General features: G+C 43.8%; 2 protein-coding genes across 5 annotated transcripts in view; one reads left to right on the top strand and one right to left on the bottom strand.

Moving 5' to 3' along the window:
* uchl5 (ubiquitin carboxyl-terminal hydrolase L5) overlaps positions 1-14,048 on the bottom strand; it is a 48,260-nt gene extending 34,212 nt beyond the window's left edge. For all 3 annotated transcript variants that reach the window (XM_041208286.1, XM_041208285.1, XM_041208287.1), the window contains exons 1-3: positions 13,902-14,048; positions 8,631-8,694; positions 2,038-2,143 (exon numbers count right to left, since the gene is read on the bottom strand). In XM_041208286.1, coding sequence (XP_041064220.1) covers positions 2,038-2,143; positions 8,631-8,694; positions 13,902-13,977 — 246 coding nt within the window. In that variant the 5' untranslated portion in view covers positions 13,978-14,048. The remainder of the gene's footprint in view (positions 1-2,037; positions 2,144-8,630; positions 8,695-13,901) is intronic.
* A 6,239-nt stretch (positions 14,049-20,287) lies between these two features.
* Positions 20,288-27,657, top strand: part of ro60 (Ro60, Y RNA binding protein) — a 39,332-nt gene continuing 31,962 nt past the window's right edge. For both annotated transcript variants that reach the window (XM_041207675.1, XM_041207676.1), the window contains exons 1-2: positions 20,288-20,431; positions 25,698-26,313. In XM_041207675.1, coding sequence (XP_041063609.1) covers positions 20,426-20,431; positions 25,698-26,313 — 622 coding nt within the window. In that variant the 5' untranslated portion in view covers positions 20,288-20,425. The remainder of the gene's footprint in view (positions 20,432-25,697; positions 26,314-27,657) is intronic.

Raw genomic sequence — 27,657 nt, forward strand, 5'->3', positions numbered from 1 at the left:
TGACAGACATCAGCCAAAGGCATCATCTTGAACTATTCATATATAGAAAAGAAAATGACATGCAAAGACAAGCCCTCATTCTATACAAAGAGAAAACTGATGAATGTGTTAATATTTTCATAAAAGCAACAACAACAAGAGAGAAAGAAGGTCTCAGATCCAATATCCCATTGCCCTGAGTTCCCAGTCTCATTCTACTGTGGGGGAAACCACAGCAAAGATTTGGTATCTTCCCATAGAAGATATCACTAGAGAGAAAATTGGAGGTTAATCACCAAGGAAACGCCTTGTGGAAACCCTAAACATTCATCTAAATTGGCACTGGTGGACAATTAGTAATTGGCTGCCACCAAGAAAAGAAAGTCAAAATAAATCATACTTCATTTGGAGCTCTTTAAGAGAACTCACAACCGAGCAACTGATTTGCAGTTTTCATAGAAAAATGCATAGCATTTCAGGATATGTTCCTCAAACACCAGCAAAAACCCTGCAATCCAATTAAATAAAAGTCAACTTATTTATTATACCACCATAAACTAATGGAAACCATTGAAAGCCACAATGGTCGACCGTCCGCCTTTTAAGCAGACATAAGCTTTGCCAATCTCTATTCTTGTTATACTTAAAGGAAGCAGGAAGTCTAACAGTTCCTGCCTGCACATACGCACTCAGCAACATCTGAAGGTATTCAGCTGATCACACAGACCTGGGAATAAACTAAGTTTTCTGTCAAATGCGCACTTGAATTCCACCACTTCAGCCCTCAGCACCAAGCTCCTTCGCAATTGCTAACTTTTTTTTCTCTCTAACTTGAGCACTGGGAACATAAAATTAAAATCTAGGTTCATTGATGGGGGTTTCTGTCTTTGGCAGTAAGGATTTCACAAGCAGCTAATTTAAGAATAATCCTCCATTCAGCATTATAAAGTGAAACAGGACAATAGGACCTTCAGGGATTGCATATATTCAATTTCTGGCTCATTCCTATGCCTGTGTGAACACACAAGTACCTTCAGCTATTGCTGCGTGCAAACAAGCAGCCCTATATAAACAGCCCAGACAAGTACTGCTATTGGTGCTTATTTGGACAAACAGTGGACAATTATGCAATAAGTGACTTTAATCGAGCAGCTGAAGCATAGTGAACGACAGCACTTTCCATATGGACAATCAGCATTTCTGGCTCTTATTTTCACTGATGGCATGAAAACTACAAGGACTAAAACCTATTGCCGTAGATATTATCAGGGGAAAAAAGCAGAAAAGCATCAATGCAATTTTCCACTGAAATGTCAGTATTCCATGCTAATCATTCCTGGTTCCAGTGGAGTGCTCGTTGACCTTTACTGGCTCCCAACTAAGTGTGACTTCGTGTTTAAAATTGTCATCCTTGTTTTCAAATTCCACCACATCCTTGCACGTGTCCCCGTATTTCCAGCCATCCAAAATATCTCCACTCCTCCAATTCTGGCCTCTTAAGCATTCCAGAACTATACTGCCCTTCAGCCACCAAGGCCCTAGGCTCTGAAATTTCCTCCCAAAATTTCCCCACCTCTCTTATCTCCTTTAAGATGCACTTTAAAACCTACCTCCTTGAACAAGCTTCTGTCATCTGTCCTCATCCCTCAAGTGACTCAGTGCCAAATTTTGTTTGATAGCCCTCCAATAAAGTGCTATAGGATGTTATATTACATTAAAGGCAAAATTAACTTGTCTGTGCTGTTGAGAGGACATGAGCTGAGTTCCTGTCCATTCAGATTATTTTTACAAAGCTAAGCCTGCTCATCACTGATATCTGCGGGAGCGGTGAGTTCAATCTAATCCCATACTTTATTGCATGGATTGGTTTTCCTTTCAGTCTTGACAGGTTTTCTCCAAATTCCCTGGCCTCTAGCGATGTTCCTTTATTCCCAGTAATTAAAAACGTCGTTGCAAAAAAAATTCTTGCTGTTTTAGCAATAAATTTATAGCATTTTTTTCACCTAAATTGTACTTGTCTTTTGCTTCAGATAATTAATATCTGCTCTTTAAGCTTACCTGTTTAGCAAAGAAGATCTTCTCAAGTCTTGAATCTTGGACAATGGACCCTGCTGGTTCTTCTCCTGGCTGCCACTTGAATAGGAAGATTAGGCCATGAACTGGTCTAGAAAGAAAGAGGACTACTGAAGCTACCCCACACTATTTTCATATCTCTTTATTACATGAACCAACAGAAAATACATACCTGCCCATCTCTTTTAGAACACTGTTCTGAATACTTTGATCGTACTCAATGGTTATTTGTGGGTTCTCCAATAATTAGAGCAAACCATAAAAATGCACATTATGCTCAAGATGAAATTGTTTGAGGACTATGTAATATATGAAAGTACAAGTTCCTCTTACAAATAGATGCATGTTTGAAGAACAATCAGGCCTGAGCACTGGGGAGACTAAACACAGGCTGGGTGACCACTTTGCGGAACACCTTCACTTAGCCCGCAAGTACGACCCAGACCTCCTTGTCGTTTGCCATTTCAGCACACCCACATCCACTCTCATGCCCACATATCCATCTTTGGCCTACTGCAATGTTATAGTGAAGCCCAACACTACTGAAGGAACAGCACCTCATCTTCCGATTAGGCACTTTACAGCCTTCCAGACTTAACGTTGATTTAAACAACTTCAGACCATGAACCCGCTCCTCCATCTTTATCCCTTTTTTAATTTGATTGTCTTTTTTAATTCTAATTTATAGATCATGGCTGATCTTCTTGTGTTTTGATTTCCGCACACCCATCTAACCCCGATAACCTTTGATTTCCTTACCTAACAAGAATCTATCTACCTCTGCCTTAAGAATATTCAATGACCCCGCCTCCACCACCTCCTGAGGCAGAGAGTTCCAAAGTTGCACAATCCTCAGAAAAAAATTCCTCCTCATCTCTGTCCTAAAAGGGCAAGCCCTAATTTTAAAACAGTGCCCCCTAGTTCTGGACTCATCCACAAGAGGAAACACCCTCTCAACACCACCTTGTCAAGGCTGTTCAGGATCTTGCATAATTCATTCAAATCACCCCTCACTCTTCTAAACTCCAGTGGAAACAAGCCCAGCCTGTCCAACCTTTCCTCTTAAGACGACCCACTATTACAATCTAGTAAACCTCCTTTGAAATGCTGCCAATGCATTTGCCTCCTTCCTTAAATAAGGAGACCAAAACTGCACAGTGTTCTGGATGCGGTCTCACCAATGCCCTGTTTAACTGAGCAATATTGCATTTACATCAGGCTGTAGTCAATTCCAATGAAATGTATTATGGGAAAATGCAAATTAGAGACTGAAAACCATTTAATTATCTGACTTGTTAGCAAAACACCAGAACTTTTGTGGTTCAGAATTTGTAAATCAAATGCTAATGAAATACTGGAAAATCAAGGGCTTAAAACAGCACTTAGGCTAAAAAAAAAGGGTACATTTTCGGTTTGTTGGTTTCGAAAACAATCAATCTTGAAATTTTCCGCACATTTTTTTCAATCTGCTGTGGAATATTCGGAGTAAATCTGTTTCCAGATGAGAGAAAAATTGCTTTTTTTTAAAGTTTCAGGAAGGTCCAAATGCACAAAGAATGTTCATTTATTTCACCAATCACAATAGCAAAGGTCAAGTTTTTTTTATGTTTACCACTATTATCTGAATATAGAAGTTCAGATGACTACATTACAATCATTCAAGGGCATTTTAATAGATTTAATAACAGGCACCTAATATTATGAAGTTGCTTTATTCAACTATTGGTCATTTTTGAATAATCTGGTGCTATACACCTTGCCATCGCTGCACAATGAAGTTCAGAGATTAATGAGTGCAACATTAGTGCTCCAGGTTCAATGAGAAAAAAATTATAAATCATTTTAGCCAGAGTAGCAACTTATTTTTGACATTGTCCAAATAGTATTTATATTCACTATAATAGAGGAAATTAAAAAATCCCTGTATAGGGCATGCATTTCATGTTCACAAACCTTACTTCCCATTCCCTCGATTTTGCTCACACTAATTATGAACACTGAAATTCACTAATATAAACAGTTAGAAATGGATTCTGCCACACAGTTGCCCGCAACAATGTGGCTACAGACACTGCCACGAGATATAGTGTAGCCACTCCTGCTCCCCTCGCCTAACTCCTGAATCTTGATTAGTTACATGCCGTTTTAGACCTTCCCCATCATAACAAACTTATATTATGTTTCTATTGCCAATTACTTTGAATTTTTTTAAGATTCTTTGGTAGATTTTGTTGCATGTTTATTCAATTTCTATGCCTCTATACTTGCCTCCACTAGTTTGCCAGCACCAACTGTGCTCTAGGATTTATGTACTCCCAAAACCTCATAATTTCAGCCACACAATGTAATTTTGGCCCTGTCTGCTTTGCTGGCCTCAATGCTCTCCTCTCACCTTGTACTGCTTCATCGGTCTCTGGAACTGATTCTGCTGTGAGCAGCTTTCCTGCTCCACCCAGACACTGGAAATAAGCTAAAGCCTTTCCCCTCCACCTACAATCTAAATTGGTTACTGCTACCCCTCCAAAATAGTATGTGCAAATAGAACACAATTAAGAACTGCATCAACAATTCCTGCTGCACAATAAACTCTCTCTCGTTAAGTGATTTTACCAGTTGCAAAATTAAAATTGCAGAGATCAAATTTGGTACAATAAATGAAAAAGCATGCAAAGAATTGGTCATAAAGCCATTAACCATTTTTAAAGATGTAATCCACTGCACTTCGAAACTCTGTAACAAACCTTCAAAAAACAGCAAAGCCCTCCAAGTAGGAACACTCTTTCTCCAAACACTGTCAACTATTACCAAATGCCAATCCCCTGAACATTGGCTCCAGACCCCATGAAGTCTCATGGCATCAGGTCAAACGTGGGCAAGGAAACCTCCTGCTGATTATCACGTGTCGCCCTCCCTCAGCTGATGGAATCAGTGCTGCTCCATGTTGAACACCACTTGGAGGAAGCAAAGAGAGTGGCAAGGGCACAGAATGTACTCTGGGTGGGGGACTTCAATGTCATCACCAAGAGTGGCTCGGTAGCACCACTACAGACCTGGCTGGCCAAGTCCTAAAGGACATAGCTGCTAGACTAGGTCTGCAGCAGGCGGTGAGGGAACCAACAAGAGGGAAAAACATACCCGACTTCATCCTCACCAATCTACCTGTTGCAGATGAATCTGTCCATAACAGTATCACACAGTCGTTGTGGAGACCAAGTCCTGCTTTCACATTAAGGATACCCTCCATCGTGTTCTGCGGTTCTAACTCACCGTGTTAAATGGGATAGATTTCAAACAGATCTAGCAACTCAAGAATGGGCATCCATGAGTCGCAGTGGATCATCTGCTCGAACACAATCTGTAATCTCATTCTCCGGCATATCCCCACTCTATCATTACCACCAGGTCAGGGACCAACCCTGGTTCAATGAAGAGTGCAGGAGGGCATACCAGGAGCAACATCAGGCATAAATAAAAATGAGGTGTCAACCTGGTTAAGCAGCAAGTGATATACGAGCTAAGCGATCCGACAACCAACAGATCAGATCTATGTTCTGCAGTCCTGCTACATCCAGTCGTGAATGGTGATGGACAATTAAGCAACTCACTGGTGCTGGAGGCGCCACCAATATCCCCATCCTCAATGATGGGGGAGTCCTGTACATCGGTGCAAAAGATAAGGCTAAAGCATTTGCTACAGTGCATGATCCATCTTGGCCTCCTCTGGAGGGTCCCAGCATCACAGATGCCAGTCTTCAGCCAATTCAATTCACTCCACGTGTTATGAAGAAACAGCTAAAGGCACTGGGTACTGTAAAGGCTATGGGCCCTGACAATATTCCGGCAATAGTGCTGAAGGCTTAGGTTCCAAAACTTGCTGCACCTCTAGCCAAGTTGTTCCCGTACAGCTACAACAAATATTGGCATCTATCCTGCACCATGGAAAATTGCCCAGTTATATGCTGTACACAAAAAGCTGGACAAATTTAACCCGGCCAATTATCGCCCCATCAGTCCTCTCGATCATCAGTAAAGTGATGGAAGAGATAATCAACAGCGCTATCAAGCAGCAATTGCTTAGCAATAACCTGCTCACTGACGCTCAGTTTGGGTTCCGCTAGGGTCACTCAGCTCCTGGCCTCATTATAACCTTGATTCAAACATGCAGGTGAACTCCAGAGGAGAGGTGAGAGTGACTGCCCTTGAGATCAAGGCCACATTTGACCGAGTGTGGTGTCAAGGAACTCTAACAAAACTGGGATCAATGGGAAAAAGGGGGAAAACTCTCCGCTGGCTGGAGTCAGCACAAAGGAAGATGGTTGTGGTTGTTAGAGGTCAGTTATCTCAGTTCCAGAACATCACTCCAGTAGTTCCTTAGCCCAACCATCTTCAACTGCTTCCTCAATGACCTCCCTTCCATCATAAGGTCATAAGTTGGGATGTTTGCTGATTGCACAATGCTCAACACAATTCACGACTCCTCAGAAACTGAAGCAGTCCATGTCCAAATGCAGCAAGACCTGGATGACATCCAGGCTTGGGCTGACAAGTAACATTTGCGCCACAGAAGTGTCAGGCAATGACCATCTCCAACAAGAGAAAATCCAACCATCGCCCCTTGATGTTCAATGGCATTACCCCATCTCTGAATCCCTCACTATCAACATCCTGGGGATTACCAATGACCAGAAACTGGACTGGACTAGCCATATATATACTGTGGCTACAAGAGCAGGTCAGAGGCTAGGAATCCTGCAATAAGTAACTCGCTTCCTGACTCCCCAAAGCCTCTTCACCATCTATAAGGCACAAGTCAGCAATGTGATGGAATACTCTCCACTTGCCTGGATGAGTGCAGCTCCAACAATACTCAAGAAACCTAACACTATCGAGGACAAAGCAGCCCACTTGATTGGCACCCCATCCACAAACATTCACTCCCTCCACCACCAACGCACAATGGAAGCAGTGTGTACCACTGCCAAGATGCACTGCAGCAATTCACCAAGCCTCTTTAGACAGCACCTTCCAAACCTATGACCGCTATCTTCTAGAAGGATAAGGGCAGCAGACACATGGGAACACCAACAGCTGCAAGTTCTCCTCCAAGCCAGTCACCACCCTAACTTGGAAATATATCACCATTCCTTCACTGTCACTGGCTCAAAATCCTGGAACTCCCTCCCTAACAGCACAGTGGCTGTACCTACACTATATGAACTGCAGTGATTCAAGAATGCAACTCACCACCACCTTCTCGACTGCAATTAAAAATGGCAATAAATGCTGGCCTAGCCAGCAATGCCCATCTCCATGAAAGGATAAAAAAAGCATTTATATGAATTTGATGAGTGTCAAAGCTTAGATTAGAAACAGGTGAGGCTGAGGGCAATAGTCAGATTACTTTTTTCCTAATACTGTGATAACTCATTACCATTAAGATTATGCAGTTTCACAATCATGCATTCATCTTATCAAAGATGAATTCTCACCAAAACCTTTAATGTCTATTAAGATTAGAAGTTGGAGAAAAGTTAAACGCAGAATTACTGACGTCAGGAAATCAATTCTGACAAGAACACCAACAATGTTATTCCTGTAGCTAGTAATGTCAGAGAACGACACAACACAAAGAGGCCACTCATCTCACTGTGCCTTTGAAAGGGTTATCCAATTGGTCCTATTCTCCTACCCTATCCCCACAGACTCACAATTTTCTCCTTCAGTCTTCATCCAATTATCTTTTAAAAACTATTACTGAAACTGCTTCCACCAGCCTGTCAAGCAAGGCATTCCAGATCACAACATCTCACTCTGTAAAAATAATTCACCTCAGGTTTTTTGCCAATTACGTTAAGCCTGTGTCTTCTAGTTACTGGTCCTCATGCCATTGGAAACAATTGCTCCTCATTTAGTCTATCAAAACCTTTCGTCATTTTAAGACCTCTATTAAATCATTCCTTAACTTTGTGTTCCAAGGAAAATAATAACGGTTTCTCCCTTTCTCCAAGTAACTGGAATCCCTCATCCCTAGACCATTCGAGTTCAATCTCCTCTGCACCCTTTCCAAGGCATGACATCCTTCCTAATGTGTGGTGGTGAGTTTGACACAATAATTCAGTTGGAATCTAACCAATGTTTCATAAAGGTTTAGCAAATCTTCCTTACTTACGTAGTCTAATAAGGCCAAGAATCACATTTCTTTAAGTCAGCCTTCTCAACTTGTCCTGCCACCTTCACAAAGGTTTGTGCACAGACACCACCTTTGTTCCTGCACTCCCATTAAAATTCTGCCATTTAATATTTACTGTCTCTCCTCATTCTTCCTACCAAAACACATCACTTCACACTTCCGTGTTAAACTTTATCTGCCATGTGTCTGCCGATTTCCTATCTGTCCACATCCTCCTGAAGTCTGTTGCTAACCTCCTCGCTTTTTACGACTACTGATCTTCCCTTAACTTGATGTGCTGATTTCTTTTTTGTATGTCAAGATACAACCAGGGCTGAAACACTAGCAAGTTTTTCAACTGAATACTACAGAGTTACAAGCTGCATTTTACTCAGAATTGGTTACTTACTTTAACTTATCAAAGTGTTCTGGTTCTAGGCTCCATATTTCTTCCACCTGAACGCCTTTGCACCCTGGAAAAAAAACAGCATTGCAATTAAATACTGGTAAACTATGTATAAGAATACTTTGAGGTTTGTTTAATGCATTCCATAGCCTGGGAAGATGAGATTGAGGCAGAAGATGCGCTATGATCGTACTGAACGACAAAGCAGGTTTGAAGAGTCAAATGGGCACCTGCTCCAATTTCTTAATTTTTCTGTTGTGAACTTTCAGTCATCTGCATTCAATAACACCTAGATCTTTTTCACCATCAACCACTTTCAGAACCATTTCCTGTAAATGATAAGTATATTCTGTGTTAGTCCTCCCTACTTGCATTTATCTAAGTTAAATGGCATTTGCCACTTTTTGCCTATTCCCCTATCTGAGAGTATGTGCACAGAAAGGACAGTAGAAGAGTGCAAGAAATATGTTATTTAGAAGTCAGGTAACTGAGTCAGTGTGATTTTTTTTGTAATTTTGTTACTAGATGTGTTAATCTTGTGAAATTCACTGTCTTCATTGAAAATAAATCACTTTGTTGTTTCTAACCACCCCTCACTGACATGTTTATCAGACTGCCATTCAGAAGACAGAAGAAACAAACATGACGGCACTTTAAAAATGATGCTCATTTCAAAAAAAGGTATTTGTCCTCCCAGTTATGCTATCATATGGATAAATATTAGGGAGAAAAGATAAATTGGTGATCACAGGACATGGGGTTCCTTGAGATTTCAGGTGACACTGAAGCTGAGAGAATATCTAATGCTGACCCAGTTTGTACCACATATTAATTCATAGTTAACATGGTAATTAACTTTCAGCAATGTCACTCACAACCAGTTAGTTTCTAGGTTAGTCCAGAGATGACTTTCCTTCAGACTTGTACAGAGAGTGCACTTACCTTCATTTAGCCCTTTCCACAATAACAGAGTTCCTCCACTTGCTTATCTTTATATAATGCAGCAATAGGATATCAAAACAGAAGTACCTACAATTGCTTTGGCTTTCCAACTGCCCCTCTTTCTTTCTTTTCCTACCTTTAGTGTTTCAATCATCCAGACACAATACATATCTAGTGCCACTTTGTAAGTTTACATGACACATAAAAACCGAGAAATACTTCTTACATTTGGCATTTACGAAAGTCATTATATAACTGGTGTTTTAGCATACTTATAGCACAAAATATTGCATACTAAGCAATATATCCCATTCCAAGGACCTGCCCAAAAGCAGGTCCTTGGCTCATTGTCTACTGATACTTCATCCTGAGTCATTTTTTTTGTCAGGTTTTGTCAGTGTTGTTTTACCATTGCCTTCCACTCTTCACAACAGAGTGAGGAGCAGGTCCCAACTGAAGCCACACTGTTGGAATTAATCTGAACAACATGTTAGTCATCTAGCCAACTGAACTAACCGGGCCCGCAAACAATATATAAATGCTGTTAAATAGATGTGAAAAATTTGCTTCATTATGAGCATTCCTTATTTTATTAATTCATTCGTTGCATGCAAGTATCAAATGCAAAGCCAGAATTTATTGTCCATTCCGAATTGCCCTTGAAAAGGCGGTGGTGGTCTGACATCTTGAAACGCTGCTGTCCATGTGGTGTAGTTGTACCCATAGTGCAGCTGGGGAGGGAGTTCAAAGATTTTGACGCAGTGACATTGAAGGAACATGGATATCATTCCAAGTCAGGATTGTGTGTGACTTCCTTATTAGAAAGCAACTGACCTGCTCTTGCATTCACAGTATTTATATGGCTGGTCTGGTTAAGTTTCTGTTCAATGGTATGCCCAGGATGCTGATGGTGGAAGAATTTAGTGATCCTGATGCCAGGTTGACACTTCATTTTTAGGTATGCATGGGTGCTGCTCTTGGCACTCCTCACTGAACCAGAACTGGTCCCCTTACTTGATGGTAACGGTAGAGTGAGGGATTTGCCAGATCATGAACTTACAAAGTGGTGGAATACAATTTTGCTGTTCATGGCTCACAACACCTCATGATAGCCCAGTTTTGAGCTGCTGTATCAGTGCTGAATCTAGCCCTTTTAGCACAGTGATAGCCTTAAAGCATCAAGCTCCAAACAGCAAGATGGAAGGTGTCCTTAGTGCAAAAACAGGACTTTGTCTCCAAAGGAACTATGTAGTGGTCATTCCTACCAACACTGTCATTGGCAAATGCATCTGCGACAGATAGACTGGTGAGAGCGAGGTCAAGTAGGTTTTCCCTCTTGCTGATTCTCTCACACCGTCTCACATGTTCCTGATCTTCTGTTACATATAATAGTGATAATTTGTCTAAATACCAGTCACTGCGCTGAAGGAAGTGATTTACTGTGTGAAGCACCAAGACATTTCACCAGGATAAGATACAAATAATACAGCACTTGTTTAAAGGTGCTGGCTTAAAGATAAATCAACTGGCTACTTAATTATTTGTCAATTAAACATTTCAGTCAGTCAAATCACCTGGATAGCATTAAGTTGTCTGCAATTTCATTCAAAATATACAAAGCACAAATGAGGCATAACACTTGTCAAACTTTGTCTTATTATGGTTTTGAAATTGCTGTGTGAGATCAATATTTATAACATTAAAGTCCTGTTGCGTCACAGAAAACTTATCGGCTATCTCCCAAGCTAACTATAAAGAACAAAGCTTAAACATTTGGCCTAACCTGACCTGTTCCAATGCTGGCAACAACTGCAATGAAATGACAACCAAGAGAAACAAATTACCCAGGAGGAAAGATAAAATCAGGATGCTTCTGTCACTTGCTTTAATGCTTAAGAGATGGTCACTTTTTTCCCCTTTGACAGGCTGCAATTGCGACCAATATGAGTGGACCTGCAGTCAGTCCGTCCGTCCCAGGCTCAGGGGTTGAAGCTGGCAAGCCAAAGGCAGCAGCAGCAGCTCCTCACCCAGCCTGGCTGCAGCGTCCCAGGCTCTCAGGAGTTGTAGCTGGCAGGCCAAAGGCAGCAGCAGCAGCAGCTCCTCACCCAGCCTGGCTGCAGCGTCTGTCCCAGGCTCAGGGGTTGTAGCTGGCAGGCCAAAGGCAGCAGCAGCAGCTCCTCACCCAGCCTGGCTGCAGCGTCCCAGGCTCAGGGGTTGTAGCTGGCAGGCCAAAGGCAGCAGCAGCAGCAGCAGCTCCTCACCCAGCCTGGCTGCAGCGTCCGTCCCAGGCTCAGGGGTTGTAGCTGGCAGGCCAAAGGCAGCAGCAGCAGCTCCTCACCCAGCCTGGCTGCAGCGTCCGTCCCAGGCTCAGGGGTTGTAGCTGGCAGGCCAAAGGCAGCAGCTCCTCCTCACCCAGCCTGGCTACAGCGTCCGTCCCAGGCTCAGGGGTTGTAGCTGGCAGGCCAAAGGCAGCAGCTCCTCCTCACCCAGCCTGGCTACAGCATCTGTCCCAGGCTCAGGGGTTGTAGCTGGCAGGCCAAAGGCAGCAGCAGCAGCTCCTCACCCAGCCTGGCTGCAGCGTCCGTCCCAGGCTCAGGGGTTGTAGCTGGCAGGCCAAAGGCAGCAGCTCCTCCTCACCCAGCCTGGCTGCAGCGTCTGTCCCAGGCTCAGGGGTTGTAGCTGGCAGGCCAAAGGCAGCAGCAGCAGCTCCTCACCCAGCCTGGCTGCAGCGTCCGTCCCAGGCTCAGGGGTTGTAGCTGGCAGGCCAAAGGCAGCAGCTCCTCCTCACCCAGCCTGGCTACAGCATCTGTCCCAGGCTCAGGGGTTGTAGCTGGCAGGCCAAAGGCAGCAGCTCCTCCTCACCCAGCCTGGCTGCAGCGTCCGTCCCAGGCTCAGGGGTTGTAGCTGGCAGGCCAAAGGCAGCAGCAGCAGCTCCTCACCCAGCCTGGCTGCAGCGTCCCAGGCTCAGGGGTTGTAGCTGGCAGGCCAAAGGCAGCAGCAGCAGCAGCTCCTCACCCAGCCTGGCTGCAGCGTCCCAGGCTCAGGGGTTGTAGCTGGCAGGCCAAAGGCAGCAGCAGCAGCTCCTCCTCACCCAGCCTGGCTGCAGCGTCTGTCCCAGGCTCAGGGGTTGTAGCTGGCAGGCCAAAGGCAGCAGCAGCAGCTCCTCCTCACCCAGCCTGGCTGCAGCGTCTGTCCCAGGCTCAGGGGTTGTAGCTGGCAGGCCAAAGGCAGCAGCAGCAGCTCCTCCTCACCCAGCCTGGCTGCAGCGTCTGTCCCAGGCTCAGGGGTTGTAGCTGGCAGGCCAAAGGCAGCAGCTCCTCCTCACCCAGCCTGGCTGCAGCGTCTGTCCCAGGCTCAGGGGTTGTAGCTGGCAGGCCAAAGGCAGCAGCAGCAGCTCCTCACCCAGCCTGGCTGCAGCGTCCGTCCCAGGCTCAGGGGTTGTAGCTGGCAGGCCAAAGGCAGCAGCTCCTCCTCACCCAGCCTGGCTACAGCATCTGTCCCAGGCTCAGGGGTTGTAGCTGGCAGGCCAAAGGCAGCAGCTCCTCCTCACCCAGCCTGGCTGCAGCGTCCGTCCCAGGCTCAGGGGTTGTAGCTGGCAGGCCAAAGGCAGCAGCAGCAGCTCCTCACCCAGCCTGGCTGCAGCGTCCCAGGCTCAGGGGTTGTAGCTGGCAGGCCAAAGGCAGCAGCAGCAGCAGCTCCTCACCCAGCCTGGCTGCAGCGTCCCAGGCTCAGGGGTTGTAGCTGGCAGGCCAAAGGCAGCAGCTCCTCCTCACCCAGCCTGGCTACAGCATCTGTCCCAGGCTCAGGGGTTGTAGCTGGCAGGCCAAAGGCAGCAGCAGCAGCTCCTCCTCACCCAGCCTGGCTGCAGCGTCTGTCCCAGGCTCAGGGGTTGTAGCTGGCAGGCCAAAGGCAGCAGCAGCAGCAGCAGCTCACCCAGCCTGGCTGCAGCGTCCCAGGCTCAGGGGTTGTAGCTGGCAGGCCAAAGGCAGCAGCAGCAGCTCCTCCTCACCCAGCCTGGCTGCAGCGTCCCAGGCTCAGGGGTTGTAGCTGGCAGGCCAAAGGCAGCAGCAGCAGCAGCTCCTCACCCAGCCTGGCTGCAGCGTCTGTCCCAGGCTCAGGGGTTGTAGCTGGCAGGCCAAAGGCAGCAGCAGCAGCAGCAGCTCACCCAGCCTGGCTGCAGCGTCTGTCCCAGGCTCAGGGGTTGTAGCTGGCAGGCCAAAGGCAGCAGCAGCAGCTCCTCCTCACCCAGCCTGGCTGCCCGCCAGCTCCGTCCCCGCCGCGTCCGCTGCAGCGGAAGCACCGCGAAGAGAGGCGGAAAGTTTCTGGCCATACCGAAGCCCTTGATCAGCTCTGTAAAAACTCCGGGATCACTTTCCATCAGACACCATTCCCCGGCGCTACCCGCCATTTCTGCAGCAACGTGCGCCTTCGATTGGCACTGGCGTCGAGTCCGCGAGGGCAGGAGGACCACGCACCCTTCCCGGCAGACACCGCGCCACGACGCGCGCCCCCCCCCCCCAGCAGACCGCGCAGGCGCCCCTCGTTTCCAAGGCAACCGGCAGGAAGCTGGGCCGGGTAAGGGAGGTGACCAGCAGGGGTGTGTTGGGGACCTGATGAATACCGTCCCATGTAACCCGAACATTGTCAACCATCGCGGATCGAATTAAAGATTAATCTTCTGGACATTGCTGGCAGCCGCCCAGGACATAATGGGGGAACATGACAAAAAAAAATGTATCAAAGGAGCAGTAGGGCCGAGAATTGCAAACAATCAGCCCTTGTTCAAAAAAAGGTTGTGATGACCTGCCCTGCAATTACAGAGCAGACTGTTTAACTTCGGTGGTGGTGGGGGGAAGCTTCTAGAAACAATTATTCGGGATAGAATTAATAGTCACATGGAGAAATGTGGGTTGATTCAGAAAATCGTGCCTAACTAACTTGCTGGAGTTCTTTTGAAGAGGTAATGGATGGTTGATGAGGGCAAGGCCGTCGATGTGCTTATGCGCGTCCAAAAGACATTCGATCCAGTGTCACACAACAGGCTTGTGAGAATGTTTGTGGGTCGGGTCATGGAGTAAACAGGATAGTAGCATCGTGGATGCAAAATTGGCTGCGGGATAGGATACAGAGACTAATGATTAATGGGTATTTTTCGGGCTGGAAGAGGGTTTGTAGTGGAGTTCCCCAGGGGTTGGTATTGCGACCCTTAATTTTCCTAATATATATGAATGATATAGATCTTGGTGTGCAGGGGACAATTGCAACGTTTGCGGACGACACAAAACTTGAGAGAATTGTGAACTGTGAGGAGGACTGTGTAGAACTTCAAAAGGACGTTGACACATTGGTGGAGTGGAAAGATAGGTGGCAGATGAAGTTCAATGCAGAGAACTGTCAGGTGATACACTTTGGTACGAAGAACATGGAGAGACAGTATAAAATAAAGGGTACTATTCTAAAGGGTGTGAAGGAGCAGAGAGGCCTGGGTGTATATGTACACAAGTCATTAAAGGTGGCAGGACAGGTAGAGAGCTGTTTCTAAAGCATACAGTATTCTAGGCTTCACTAACAGGGCCATAGAGTACAAGAACAGGGAGGTTATGATGAACTTATATAGGACACTGGTTAGACCTCAGCTGGAGTATTGTGTACAGTTTTGGGCACCACACTATAGGAAGGATGTGAACGCATTGGAGAGAGTGCAGAAGAGCTTTACGAGAACGGTTCCAGGGATGAGACACTTCAGTTATGAGGAAAGATTGGAGAAGATGGGACTGTTTTCCTTGGAGAGGAGAAAGCTGAGGAGACTTGATAGAAGTTTTCAAAATCATGAGGGGTTTGCACAGCTTAGATAGGGAGAACTGTTCCCACTCATAAACAGAATAAGAACCAGAGGGCACAGTTTTAAAATGTTTTGCAAAAAATGCAAATGTGAGCTGAGAAAAAACTTTTCCACACAGCGAGTGGTCAGGATTTGGGATGCACTGCCTGGAAGTGTGGTGGAGGCAGGTTCAATTGAGGCATTCAAGAGGGCATTGGATGATTATTTAGATAGAACCAATGTGTAGGGTTATGGGGCAAAGGCAGAAATTGGCATTAAGTTAAAATTCTGAGAGCTAGCACAAATGAGCTGAATGGCCTCCTTCTACGCCATAATGTGATTCTGTGTTAATACCATCATTTATTCCTTATTAAAATATGGGGGTTGGGAAGAGAGGATCTGTAGAGACATAACACTTTTGATAAATATATTCAATATTGAAATGTGAAAGAAAACCTAACAATGTTGTTACATCCTTGTTTATGTTTTGAGATAATTGCTCAATCATGCTCTTATTTTAATTGTGCAATATGTAAATGCCTTTTTATCAAAAACTAATTTTCTTTTGTTAATCAAGCATAATTATAAAATGGAGGATTTTCTAGAGTAATGAATACAAACAATGAAAAAATATCTTCAGAGTGCTTCTGTTTCCAAATTTGTCAACGTAATAGCCATTGGCTTAACACTAGTGGTTATATGGGAAAAATATCATAGGGTTATTTCCAACAATAGGTCCTAGACCCTTGAACTGTTCCTAAATGCTGCTAGACCCATAGATGTCATTGAACTTTGTGATCAACTACATGTTTCTGTTATTTAAGTCTTAGTCCTGATACTCAGAGACCTCACTTTGTCAAGGCTCTCAAGCAGCATTTTATCATTAGCTTCTTGGAAGTCTAGATATGTTATGCAATATGGCTTTCCACAATCAATTTGGGATGAATCTGCTAAAGAGTATTATGAACTTGGTCAAGCAAAATTTAGCACTTCTGTTGAAGGGTGTGGCTATGTTGTTCTTTGCTAATTCCTAGTCTGTCAGAACCACTCCAACATCAATTTAGTCCTTCTGTCACATTTCAGGATTTCAGACACTGCCATAACAGGGAGACCCTTGGTGTAGTAGATTTTAAAAATGCTACTATTGAACTAAATGCAGATCTCAAGGGGCTAATTCTCAGTACAGTTGGTCTGATAGCTATAGATTAGAATTTGGATGAGGGCATCTGAACCAGCCTCCTGTAAACAATGAAAGATTACTTGACATTGTAGTCATTGCTCAAACCCCTGGCTGCTGTGATAATTGCATTAATTTTAACTCAACAAGTGTCATTGCCAAGTTAAAGTGGTGGATCTTTTAGGATGGGATAATAGTCACTTTAGACTAAAAGACAGGCTTTGTTAAAAAAAAAACTACTTGTGACTGTTGGAGGTTATGCCCTGGAGCGCAGGATAGAATTCAAAGCATCTACTCTGCTTAAGTTAAATAAGATGGCCTACAGAAGCGGGGTAACGTGGTGTGTCTGCTATTTTTATATCATTACTGAAGCTAAGTTTTATGAGTGGAACAAAGCAAATTTGATCATAACTGTTGCTTTGTATGTTCACCTAATTAACCAATCGGGACAGAGGATAGACTAGAAGAAGAAGGCAACATGGGAAAGCAGGATCAGCAAAGATTTGCCACATCACACCAGAACGGCATCCAAATATGGATACAACAGGTTCCATTAGCAATGAGGAGAGCAGTTGTTCTTGACAGATCATAGGCCAAATCTGTAAATTTGAAAATTTGGCCACTTCCCACAAGAAAGAGAAGCGGAGGCTCTAAGACCATGTGACGTGATCAAAGGAAGAACTATGCATGCATTAACTCACTAGGGGAAAAACATAAATTGAGGACAAGGTAATTCCAATAGAGATGTGCATTAACAGATATTCAGATAGTAAGAATAAAATTCAAGTAAATGGTGAGATTAAAAATATCTTACAGGTGACAATTTCCTTGCAAATATAGGTTTATCTTAAATCATGTTTGTGGAAAGGAGAAAAGTAGAGTTTAAAAATATATATTTTATATTAAAAATACCTCTTTAGTTTTCTTTCTGATTCTGAAGTCTCCAATTGCTTTAACTTTCTGTTAATACAGCAAGACATCTTGATATGTGGGATAGAATCCAAAAAAGCTGAGCCAAATTGATGCCTTGAGAAGGGGTTGAGGTGGCCTTTGAGTATTTAGAGTTCGCATCAGGGAAAAGAGGCAGGTCTAGAGCATTGGAGTCTGCACCAAAGGGGAGAAGCCAGCTTTGACCAGCTGATGTCAGAGCAGTGGCTGGCTTGCAGAATTCAGAGCTAGAATTGGAGTTAGATACATTAGGTAGACAAAAGGAGCTTGCACTTTTCAGAGCTGGTATTGTAGAGGAGAGGCCAGCTTGGAACATTTAGAGGTAGGATTTATTTTGAGGCTGGGGGAAGGGGTAAAAGTACACATAAACTGCTTCTCTCTGCTTCCTGCAGGTTCATAATCACACATATATACCACAATCATAGGTGCCAATGTCCAGCCAATTTGGTTCACTCCACATGAAATTATGAAGCAGATGGGTGTATTGGGCAAAGTGGAGGCTATACTTAGACAACATTCCAGTGGTAGTGATAAATATCTTTGCACCTATCATAGCTAGCATCCAGCCTAGCTATTCTAGTACAGGAATGACACAGTCATCTACCCAACAATGTCGAAAATTAATAGGTATTTCCTATTCACAAAAAGCAAAACAAGTCTAATCATGGTTGGATGGCTCGACCAAAGAATCGAATCAGGCACGATTGTCTGAATGGGCCCTTCTGTGCTGTATCAGTGTATGATTCTAGATACCAATTACTGACCAGTTAGCCTCCAGCATAGAAATGGAAGAAGTAACAATCAAGCTATAAAGCAACTCTAAATCACTGACAACTTCTTTGCCAATATTCAGTGTGATTCCACCCGAACCACTTGGTTCTCAATTTCATCACAGCTCTCATCCAGACTTTTTTTTATTCATTCATGGGATGTGGGCTTCGTTGGCTGAGCCAGCATATATTGCCCATCCCTACTTGCCCTTGAGAAGGTGGTGGTGAGCTGCCTTCTTGAACAACTGCAGTCCATGTGGCGTGGGTACACCCATAGTGCTGTTATGGAGGGAGTTCCTGGTTATTGACCCAGCAACAGTGAAGGAACGGCAATATATATCCAAGTCAGGGTGCAAAGTGAATTGGAGAGGGACTTCCAGGTGGTGGTTCTCCCAGCTATCTGCTGCCGTTGTCCTTCTAGATGGTAGTGGTCATGGGTTTGCTGTCGAAGGAGCCTTGGTGAATTCTGGCAGTGCATCTTGTAGATGGTACACACTGCTGCTACTGTGCATTGGTGGTGGATGAAGTGAATGTGGTGCCAATCAAGCAGGCTGCTTTGTTCTGGATGGTGTCAAGCTTCTTGGTGTTATGGGAGCTGCACTGATCCAGGCAAGTGGGGAGTATTCCATCCCACTCCTGACTTGTGCCTTGCTGGAGAGGCTTTGGGGAGTCATGAGGTTGGTCACTCGTCACATTATTCCTAGCCTCTGACCTGCTCTTGTATCCACAGTATTTATATGGCTAGCCCAGTTCAGTTTCTGGTCAATGGTAACCCCCAGGATGTTGATAATGGGGGATTCAGTGATGGTAATGCCATCAATGGATGATGGTTGGATTCTCTCTTGTTGGAGATGGTCATTGCCTGACACCTGTGTGGTGTGAATGTTACTTGCCACTTGTCAGCCCACTTATGGCACTAATAGCCCAGGTCTTTCTGCATTTGGACATGGACTGCTTCAGTATCTGAGGAGCCATGAATGGTGTTGAACATTGTGCAATCATCAGCGAGCATCCCGACTTCTGATCTTATGATGGAAGAAAGGTCATTGATAAAGCAGCTGAAGTTGCATTGAAAGCAAGAGTTTAATGTCACAGGAGAGGTCATAATATTAAGGCAGAATTTAACTGAATTTGGCACTAAGCAGTGCTAGAAAAATTGAGATAAATAGCAGATGGTATGAAGGCCCACCAGTGGCTTGATACACAGAAAGATGGTCATGGTTGTTTGGGGCCAAGTATCATCAAACAAAAATCAGCACAATTTGTGTCTTAAGGACACCACTAAAATGATAAGCAAAGAGTCCAATTAAACTAAGATGCTTAAAATAAAATTAACCCAACAAATTAAATATCCAATATTACTGTCGCAGTCAAAAAGACATTTCATACAGCTCACCAGTTGTGGTGGCTTCAAGTTTATTGGTGGTCACCCCGCTCTCTAAGATGACAGGGGCACAGACAGTACTGCGGGAGAAAGGTAGACTGTCAGAGGAACTCTCCTCCATGGACCACAACCATTCTGGACCTGTAAGTTACTGAGTTGGTTGGGCCACGATGCACCTGGGGAGCTGCTGAGGGTGTGAAAAGTACAAATGCCTGTTTCTTTTAAAACCCAGGGCATGGAGGGGAAAAAAAATACATTCCGCTCCATGCTCTGCCTGAGAGGAGTGATTGGGGGATATAAAGTATTTCTTAATGGATAGGTGAAACATGGGCCCAATGGCCTCGTTCACTGAATTTACCTTGCGCCCACCAAGCAACGTGCGCGGGGGACAAGGATGCCGAGTGGGAGTGCGAAGCCTGCGGCCGTTCCCACTGTGGCCGCGGGTGGCGCTGCGGAGCACACCCCAACAACCCCCACCACCCCCCCCTCCCCCCCCACCACCACCACCACCACCAGCACCAACCCCAACAACCAACGTCGGAGAGCGGAGAAGCTGATTGGTTGGCGATGACATCAGGGGGCGAGTGGAAGCCCGGATGTTGCTGTGGTAACGGTCGGCGGTGAGAGAGAGAGAGAGAGAGAGAGAGGGGCTCGTGAGCGAAGGGAGGCAGGGGGTTGGGTGAGGGAGAGGGCTTGACCGGGAGCTGCTGTGTATGCACCTTTACCAGAGACACGTCCAACGATAGGGATCGCAACATGGAGGTAATCTGTATCTATCTTGTCTTTCTGATGTCACTGGGAACAGTAGGGTCTGTTCACTGGGATTTAAAGTGCCCCCGCCCAGGGGCAGAGAGGCTTGTCGTGATTCATTCGCCGCTGCCGCTGCCGCTGCCGCTGGGTGGGGGGGGGGGGGGGGAGCAAACAGGCCTCTCTGTCTCTCTATCAATGGTCGCGGGGGCTGAGAGATGTCCACGTTTCTTATCAACCTTTGTACTGGTGCCGTATAATATCGTATATTTGGTCATAAACGGTAATGATGGGACTTGGTGCTTGGAAACTTTTGTTATGGTAAAAGGAGCCCAGCAGTCGCTCCCTGCCTTCCAGAGAGACACATCTAGTTCTTCTTATCCCCCTCTCCTGGCATTGGACGATATACCATATATATGTATACCGTATATATATACCATATATATATATATATATATATATGATTTCTACACCTCTGCCGGCTTCGTATCTCCATTAAAAGTGTCATCAGGCTGAGTCCTTTAATCTTCATCAGTGGCAATTCCTTTGAAATTCAAACCCAAGAGTGCCGGGAAGTTCCACCTATCTTCACTGCTGACACTTCGCCGGGTCCCAATCTTCAACGGTTATAACTGGATGATGTAAAAATAAAAGTAACGTTAAACAAGTGCTCTGAAGAAGCGGTGTCGGAAGACCCAATAAATTTTAATGAGTAGTTGGCTAAGAGTGGGAGCTTGCCGTATGTGGAATCGTTGTGCAGTTCGTGTGCTGTCATCTTCTGAGTCCTTGAAGCACATTACAGAAATATTTTGTACTCCTATTGCGTTGGAATCATAACGACTCATAAAAACGAATTCGAGTGTTGCTAGCCAGCGGAAATTTTTTTTTTTTAGTTTCTCGAGCTTGATATGCTCACTGCTACTGAGTTAGAAATGATTCACAGCCCCTGCTTGGCATCCAAGAATATCAGGATACTTATTTACAATTATTTCACTAAAGATGCTGACAAATTATTACGTGTCTTTGTAGAACCTATACTTGCTGTTTGGCAAGCACATCAGGGCAAAAGATAAGGCTGAAGCATTTACTACAACCTTCAGCCAGAAGTGCCGAGTGGATGATCCATCTTTGCCTCCTCTGGAGGTTCCCAGCATCACAGATGCCAGTCTTCAACCAATTCACTCCACGTGATATCAAGAAATGGCTGAAGGCACTGGATATTGCAAAGGCTAGGGGCCCTGACAATATTCTGCCAATAGTACTGAAGACCTGTGCTCCAGAACTTGCCATACCCTTAGCCAAGCTGTTCCGGTACATCTACAACACTAGCATCTACCTGGCTATGTGGAAAATTGTCCAGGTATGGTCTGTACACAAAAAGGACAAGTCCAACCCGAGCAGTTACCTCCCCATCAGTCTACTCTTGATCATCAGTAAGGTAATAGAAGGAGCCATCAACAGTGCTATCAAGTGGCACTTAGCAATAACCTGCTCACTGACATCCAGCTTGGGTTTCGCAGGGCCACTCAACTCCTGACCTCATTACAGCCTTGGACAAAACATAGACAAAAGAGATAAACTCCTGAGGTGAAGTGATAGGGGCTGCCCTTAATGTCAAGGCAGCATTTGAATGATTGTGGCATCAAGGAGCCCTAACAAAACTGGAGACAATGGGAATCAGGGAGAAAACTCTCCACAGGTTGGAATCATAGCTAGCACAAAGGAAGATGGTTGTGGTTGTTGGAGGTTAGTCATTTCAGTTCCAGGAGTTCCTCAGGGTAGTGTCCTCGGCTCAACCAACTTCAGCTACTTCATCAATGACCTTCCTTCCATCATAAGGTCAGAAGTGAGGATGTTTACTGATGATTGCACAATGTTCAGCAGCATTTGTGACTCCTCGGATACTGGAGCAGTCCATGTCCAAATGCAGCAAGACCTGGACAATATCTAGGCTTGAGCTGACAAGTAACATTTGCACCACACAAGTGCCAGATAATGACCATCTCCAACAAGAGAGAATCTAACCATTGCCCCTTGATGTTCAATGGCATTACTGTCACTGAATCCCCCACTATCAACATCAAAAACTGAACTGGACTAGCCATATAAATACTGTAGCTACAAGAGCAGGTCAGGGGCTAGGAATTCTGCGTTCAGTAACTCACTTCCTGACTCCCAAAGCCTGTCCACTATCTACAAGGCACAGTTGAGGAGTGTGATGGAATACTCCCCACTTGCCTGGATGAGTGCAGCTCTAACAACACTCAAGAAGCTTGACACCGTCCAGGACAAAGCCGCCCACTTGTTTGGCACGCATCCACAATCATTCACTCTCTCTGCCACCAACGCATAGTAGCAGCAGTGTGTACCATCTACAAATGCACTGCAGGAATTCACCAAGGCTCCTTCGACAGCACCTACCAAACTCAGGATCAGTAGCATCTAGAAGGACAAGGGCAGCAGAGATATGAGAACACCACCACTTGGAAGTCCCCCTCCAAGTCATTCACCATTTTGACTTGGAAATAAAGCGCCGTTCCTTCACCGTCGCTGGGTCAAGATCCTGGAACTCCTTTCCTAACAGCACTGTGGGTGTACCTATACCACACGGATTGCAGTGGTTAAAAAAAAATCAGCTCACCACCACCTTCTCAAGGGCAACTAGGGATGGGCAATAAATGCTGGCCCAGTCAGCAAAGCCCACATCCCATGAATGAATTTAAAAAAAGAAATGTGATGGTAGGGGCAATTATTTTTGTTTTTAACATCTTGAGAGAGAAAATGCCAAATTCAACATGCAAGAGACCCTGATTTTGAGTATTATCCTGTCTTTTCATATAACTATTGTATATTTTATAACCCAATCAGTATTAATGCAGGGCAAAATTTTCCAGCTGATTTGTCCAAGTAATTTTACACCCCAGTTTCAAAAATTTTCTTAGTGTGTGCAGCTTGCTATTATGTTATTGTAAATCTTTTATCATCCTTCAGCTCTTTGTGTCTGAAAAGTATATACAGATTATTCAGCGCATGAAATAATTCGCAATTTAATGCAAATCTTTTTAGTGAAAACAAACGTTTTCAAGTTCAAAAAAAACTTGCAATTATATAGCATCTTTCATGTCCACTGGATGTCTGTGTTTTACAGTCAATGAAGTTCTTTTGAAATGTAATCATTGTTGTAATGTAAGAAACAATTTGGCAGCCAATTTGGGCACAGCAAGCTCCCACAAGCAGCAGTGTGATAATGATCAGATAATCTTTCTTTTTGTGATATTGATCGAGGGACAATTATGGCAAAGATAGCAAGGATGACACCCCTGTTCTTTGAAACAGGATCTTTTACGTGCATCAGAGTGGGCCTCGGTTTAATGTTTCATCCAAAAGGCAACAGATCCAATGGCAAAGCACTCCCTCAGTACTGCATTGAATTTCAGCCCAGATTCTTGTGCTAAAGTCCTGAAGTGGGACTTGAACCCATAAGCTTTGATTCTGAGGGGAGAGTGCCAGCAACTGAACCAAGACTGACACAAGTGCAATAGGAAAAGTGCTCCTAGTTGGTCTATGAGCCTCCTGTAAATCTAGTCATTAAAATGAAGCTGACAAGAAATAAGGAGCAAGTAATATTGGCTGAAATGCAAAAATAATGATAGAGACTACAATAGCTGTGGGCTTGGAAATGTGTTGCCCAATTCTTATTTTGGTATTCTTAGGAACCGTGTATATAATTATCCTTACTGTTTTTCTTAGTCACAAAGTGGCAAAGTGACAACACAAGGCAATCTCAATTGTTCTTGGGTATCTTAATTAGTTCAAGTTATTTCAGTTAAACTGAATCATTTCATTTTTAAAAGAGATCAGTTAATCTTTGCGGTGGTGCTGTTTGAGGTGGATATGTCAGCTTGAGTCTGGCTCTTGTATTGTGCAGCTGAAGCACTAGAACCTGCCCATAGTGTCAGTTTAGCAGCTTTTCTGGAGGATGGGAGCATTGATAACCCAGCAATTACCTTAATCCAGAACAGAATATGCGGTCAAGTGCTGGGGCTTGAATCCATAGTCTTTATGATTCTGATGTGATTGTTGCAAACTGTCAAGTTGGCATTGCATTTATTGTAAGCAGGGGTGTTGTAAGGGAAATTCTTCTAAATATTTTTAATCATTGTAGTAACACATGCATCTCTTCGTTGGAGCTCTTGGAAGATAACATTGTGTAGTAGACAAGTTAAACAAATTAACAGTGTGTACTTTCTGACCGTTATATATTTCTGAATCTCAGAAGGAAAATAAAATTTAGCATTTATGCTGTTACCTTGGTTTGGGTATCTACCAACATAAGAATAGCTAACTAACTCAAAGTCAGGTCCCGATCTGAAGCACCAATGCATCAATCTCAAGCAGTGTGAGACAACATTCAGAGACCAGTTCTCACTGGTCTGAGCTTACACTGGATGCAGCCTACTCTTTTGTCGTACCTCCTGGAATCACAATGGTGCATGGAACACTCTTTAATATTATGAGAAAGCAGATCTTCCCAGCATTAAAAACAAATTGCTCAGTGGGTAGAGCTCCTTTATGCTTGAACACTGTGTGACATTAGCAAAACACAGTTGGCATTGTAGTTTTGCTCTCCTGAATGTACTTGGCACTCCATGGATGTGACTTGAGACTGGTAACTGCAGTATGGTTGCAACTTACTTTCCTTGGGGTTCCTCCAAAGTTCAGGAATCAACTTTGAATTTTGTGCAAGTCTCTAATATGTTATATATTATCCTTAGTAATTTTGCAATAAATAAAAGAAAGAAATGAAACCCCACGTTAATTCATTAAGCCTGCAAAAATCGTTTACTTTCTTAGAATCTGTCACAGCTTTTCATGGATCTAGTGATTTTTTTTTAAAAAGGTGATCTCAGCATTGATTGTTTTGATTCCTTCTGAGCACTGTATTTTTAGTGCTCAACTGTAAAGTGTAGATGACCAGATAACCAAATAATGGAATACATAAAGCCATGTATGTTGTAATTAAGGCAAATAGTATATTCTTTGGAAGGGAACCTAGATAAATACATGAAGGAGAAAAGAATAGAAAGATATACTGATCAGTTTAGTTGGTAGGGTATGTGTGGCACATAAATACTGGCATAGACCAGTTAGGGCTAATGTCTGTTTCTGTCCTGTAAATTCTATGTTACTCGGTATGGCAATAAAAAAAAGAAATTATGTCTACTTTTTGTTTAGGTTAGCCTTGGTATTCATAAAATATATATTTTTTTCCATTCAACAGCGTATCACAGATGGACTCAAAGCTGTTAGAATGTCATCAGAGCCTGAAGTGCACCAGACAGAACTATTGAATGACCAGCATGCACCAAAGGCCGAAGGTGGTTACGTGTGGCAAGTGACTGACATGATCCGCCTGCGCCGGTTTCTCTGTTTTGGTTCTGAGGGTGGGAAATACTACACCAATGAGGAAAAACTTAAGAAAGAAAATGCTCAGGCCATATTGAGACTGATAGAAGAAGGTAAAGGAGTTGAAGTTGTCCAGGAAATAAAGACATTCGGTATTGAAGGAAGAGCAGCTACGCAAGATCCTACTTTGTTCGCTTTGGCTCTTTGCACACAGTGCTCAGATGCTACCACAAAACAAGCTGCGTACAAAGCTCTAGCTGAAATCTGCCGCATTCCAACCCATCTTTTCACATATATCCAGTTTCGAAAGGATCTCAGTGGAGGGATGAAATGTGGTATATGGGGAAGAGCCCTGAGGAAAGCAGTGGCAAACTGGTACAACAGTAAAGATGGGATGGCAATTGCTATGGCAGTTACGAAATACAAGCGGAGAGCAGGATGGTCACACAAAGATTTGCTTCGGTTGTCACATCTGAAGCCAGCTAATGAAGGTGAATAACAATGTTATGTAGCACTTTTTTTCCCCCAACCATTTTCACTGCCTCTCTAGAGGCTGCAGTTTCTCAGCGTGGTACAGTACCATCGGTACCAGAAACTTACTCTGTGGTAACATTCATATGCAAGCACTTTCCGGACAATTACAATGCTCAAACCATTGCCGTAGCTGAGACTTGTTAACTTGATACAGGCTGGGTATTGAAGTTGGGACTTTGTCAGTGTTACACTTAGCAATTCCATCACTCACTCAGTCTCTGAGAGACTTTGGGTGAATAAAATTGAAGTTTCCACCAAAATAATTATTTCATTTTAAGATATTGCAGCGTAACCTGATTTGGGAGAAAAAGATCTGGCAAAAACAGTGGAATAATCAGTTCATATTATCAGTGGTCCTTAATGACCTACTGCGTGCCACAATATTTAGATTTATCTTATTGAAAGTGCATGCTAGCGAGCTGGGAGCTGGCCATTTCCTATAATTTTAACTGTCCTAACAGTATCAGACGTCATCAAGTTCAGTTTTCCTCCCTCTGTGTCTATGGCAGGTGTTTTTTAAAATGACATGCTTTATGACATACTTTATGCTTTTTCTGCTATTTTCCAGCATGCAATTTTTATACATGTTAAATTTCTATAAATGTCATGGAGTTCTGTTTGCTGTTTTATTTTTTTCTTTGTATTTTCTGATTCATCTTGCTTCCAACTTCTGCAATCCTTTCTGTGACTTTTTCTCTTTCATGAAACGAAAGGAAACCACTGTTTTTAATGAATTTAACTTTTATGTTCTCTTTTTCCCTCTTTCTTTTATTTTGTTTAATCTTTGTTTTCCAGCCATTTGCTGATTGAGGATATCCAAGTAACGTGTCATTAAGTGTTTTATGAATTGTTCTCTGTAACATAAATTGGTTAGGGTGACTACCAACTGATAATTTAAATTTTCTTCCCTTTTCCAATCGTGGCCTAGAATCATGGATTTGCGAATTGCAGTGGGTCCTGTCATTCATTGATAGAGGAGTTGAAAGATTGTATTCTTACCGAGCAAGTGAGAATTGGTTTATGGAGGAAGGTGGACACAAACTTTGTTTGCTTAAATCTTGTGTCTCTGTTTGTTGATTGACTAGTTTGCTAATAAGCTTGCATTTGTTGTTTAAATGTGCTTTTCTAATAAATTCCAGACTATACAAAGCGGTGATGCCATGAATAAGTAACCATGCAAGGAACTTTAAAAACTAAATAAAACTTGGTGGTTTCTGTTCTCGAGTATTACCGTGCAACTGTGACAGATATTGGTTGGCCTGGGGGGGGGTGCAAACAACTGTAGACTGTTGTGTGTCTAG

Source organism: Carcharodon carcharias, chromosome 16, assembly GCF_017639515.1.
Source record: "Carcharodon carcharias isolate sCarCar2 chromosome 16, sCarCar2.pri, whole genome shotgun sequence".
Lineage (NCBI taxonomy): Eukaryota > Metazoa > Chordata > Chondrichthyes > Lamniformes > Lamnidae > Carcharodon > Carcharodon carcharias.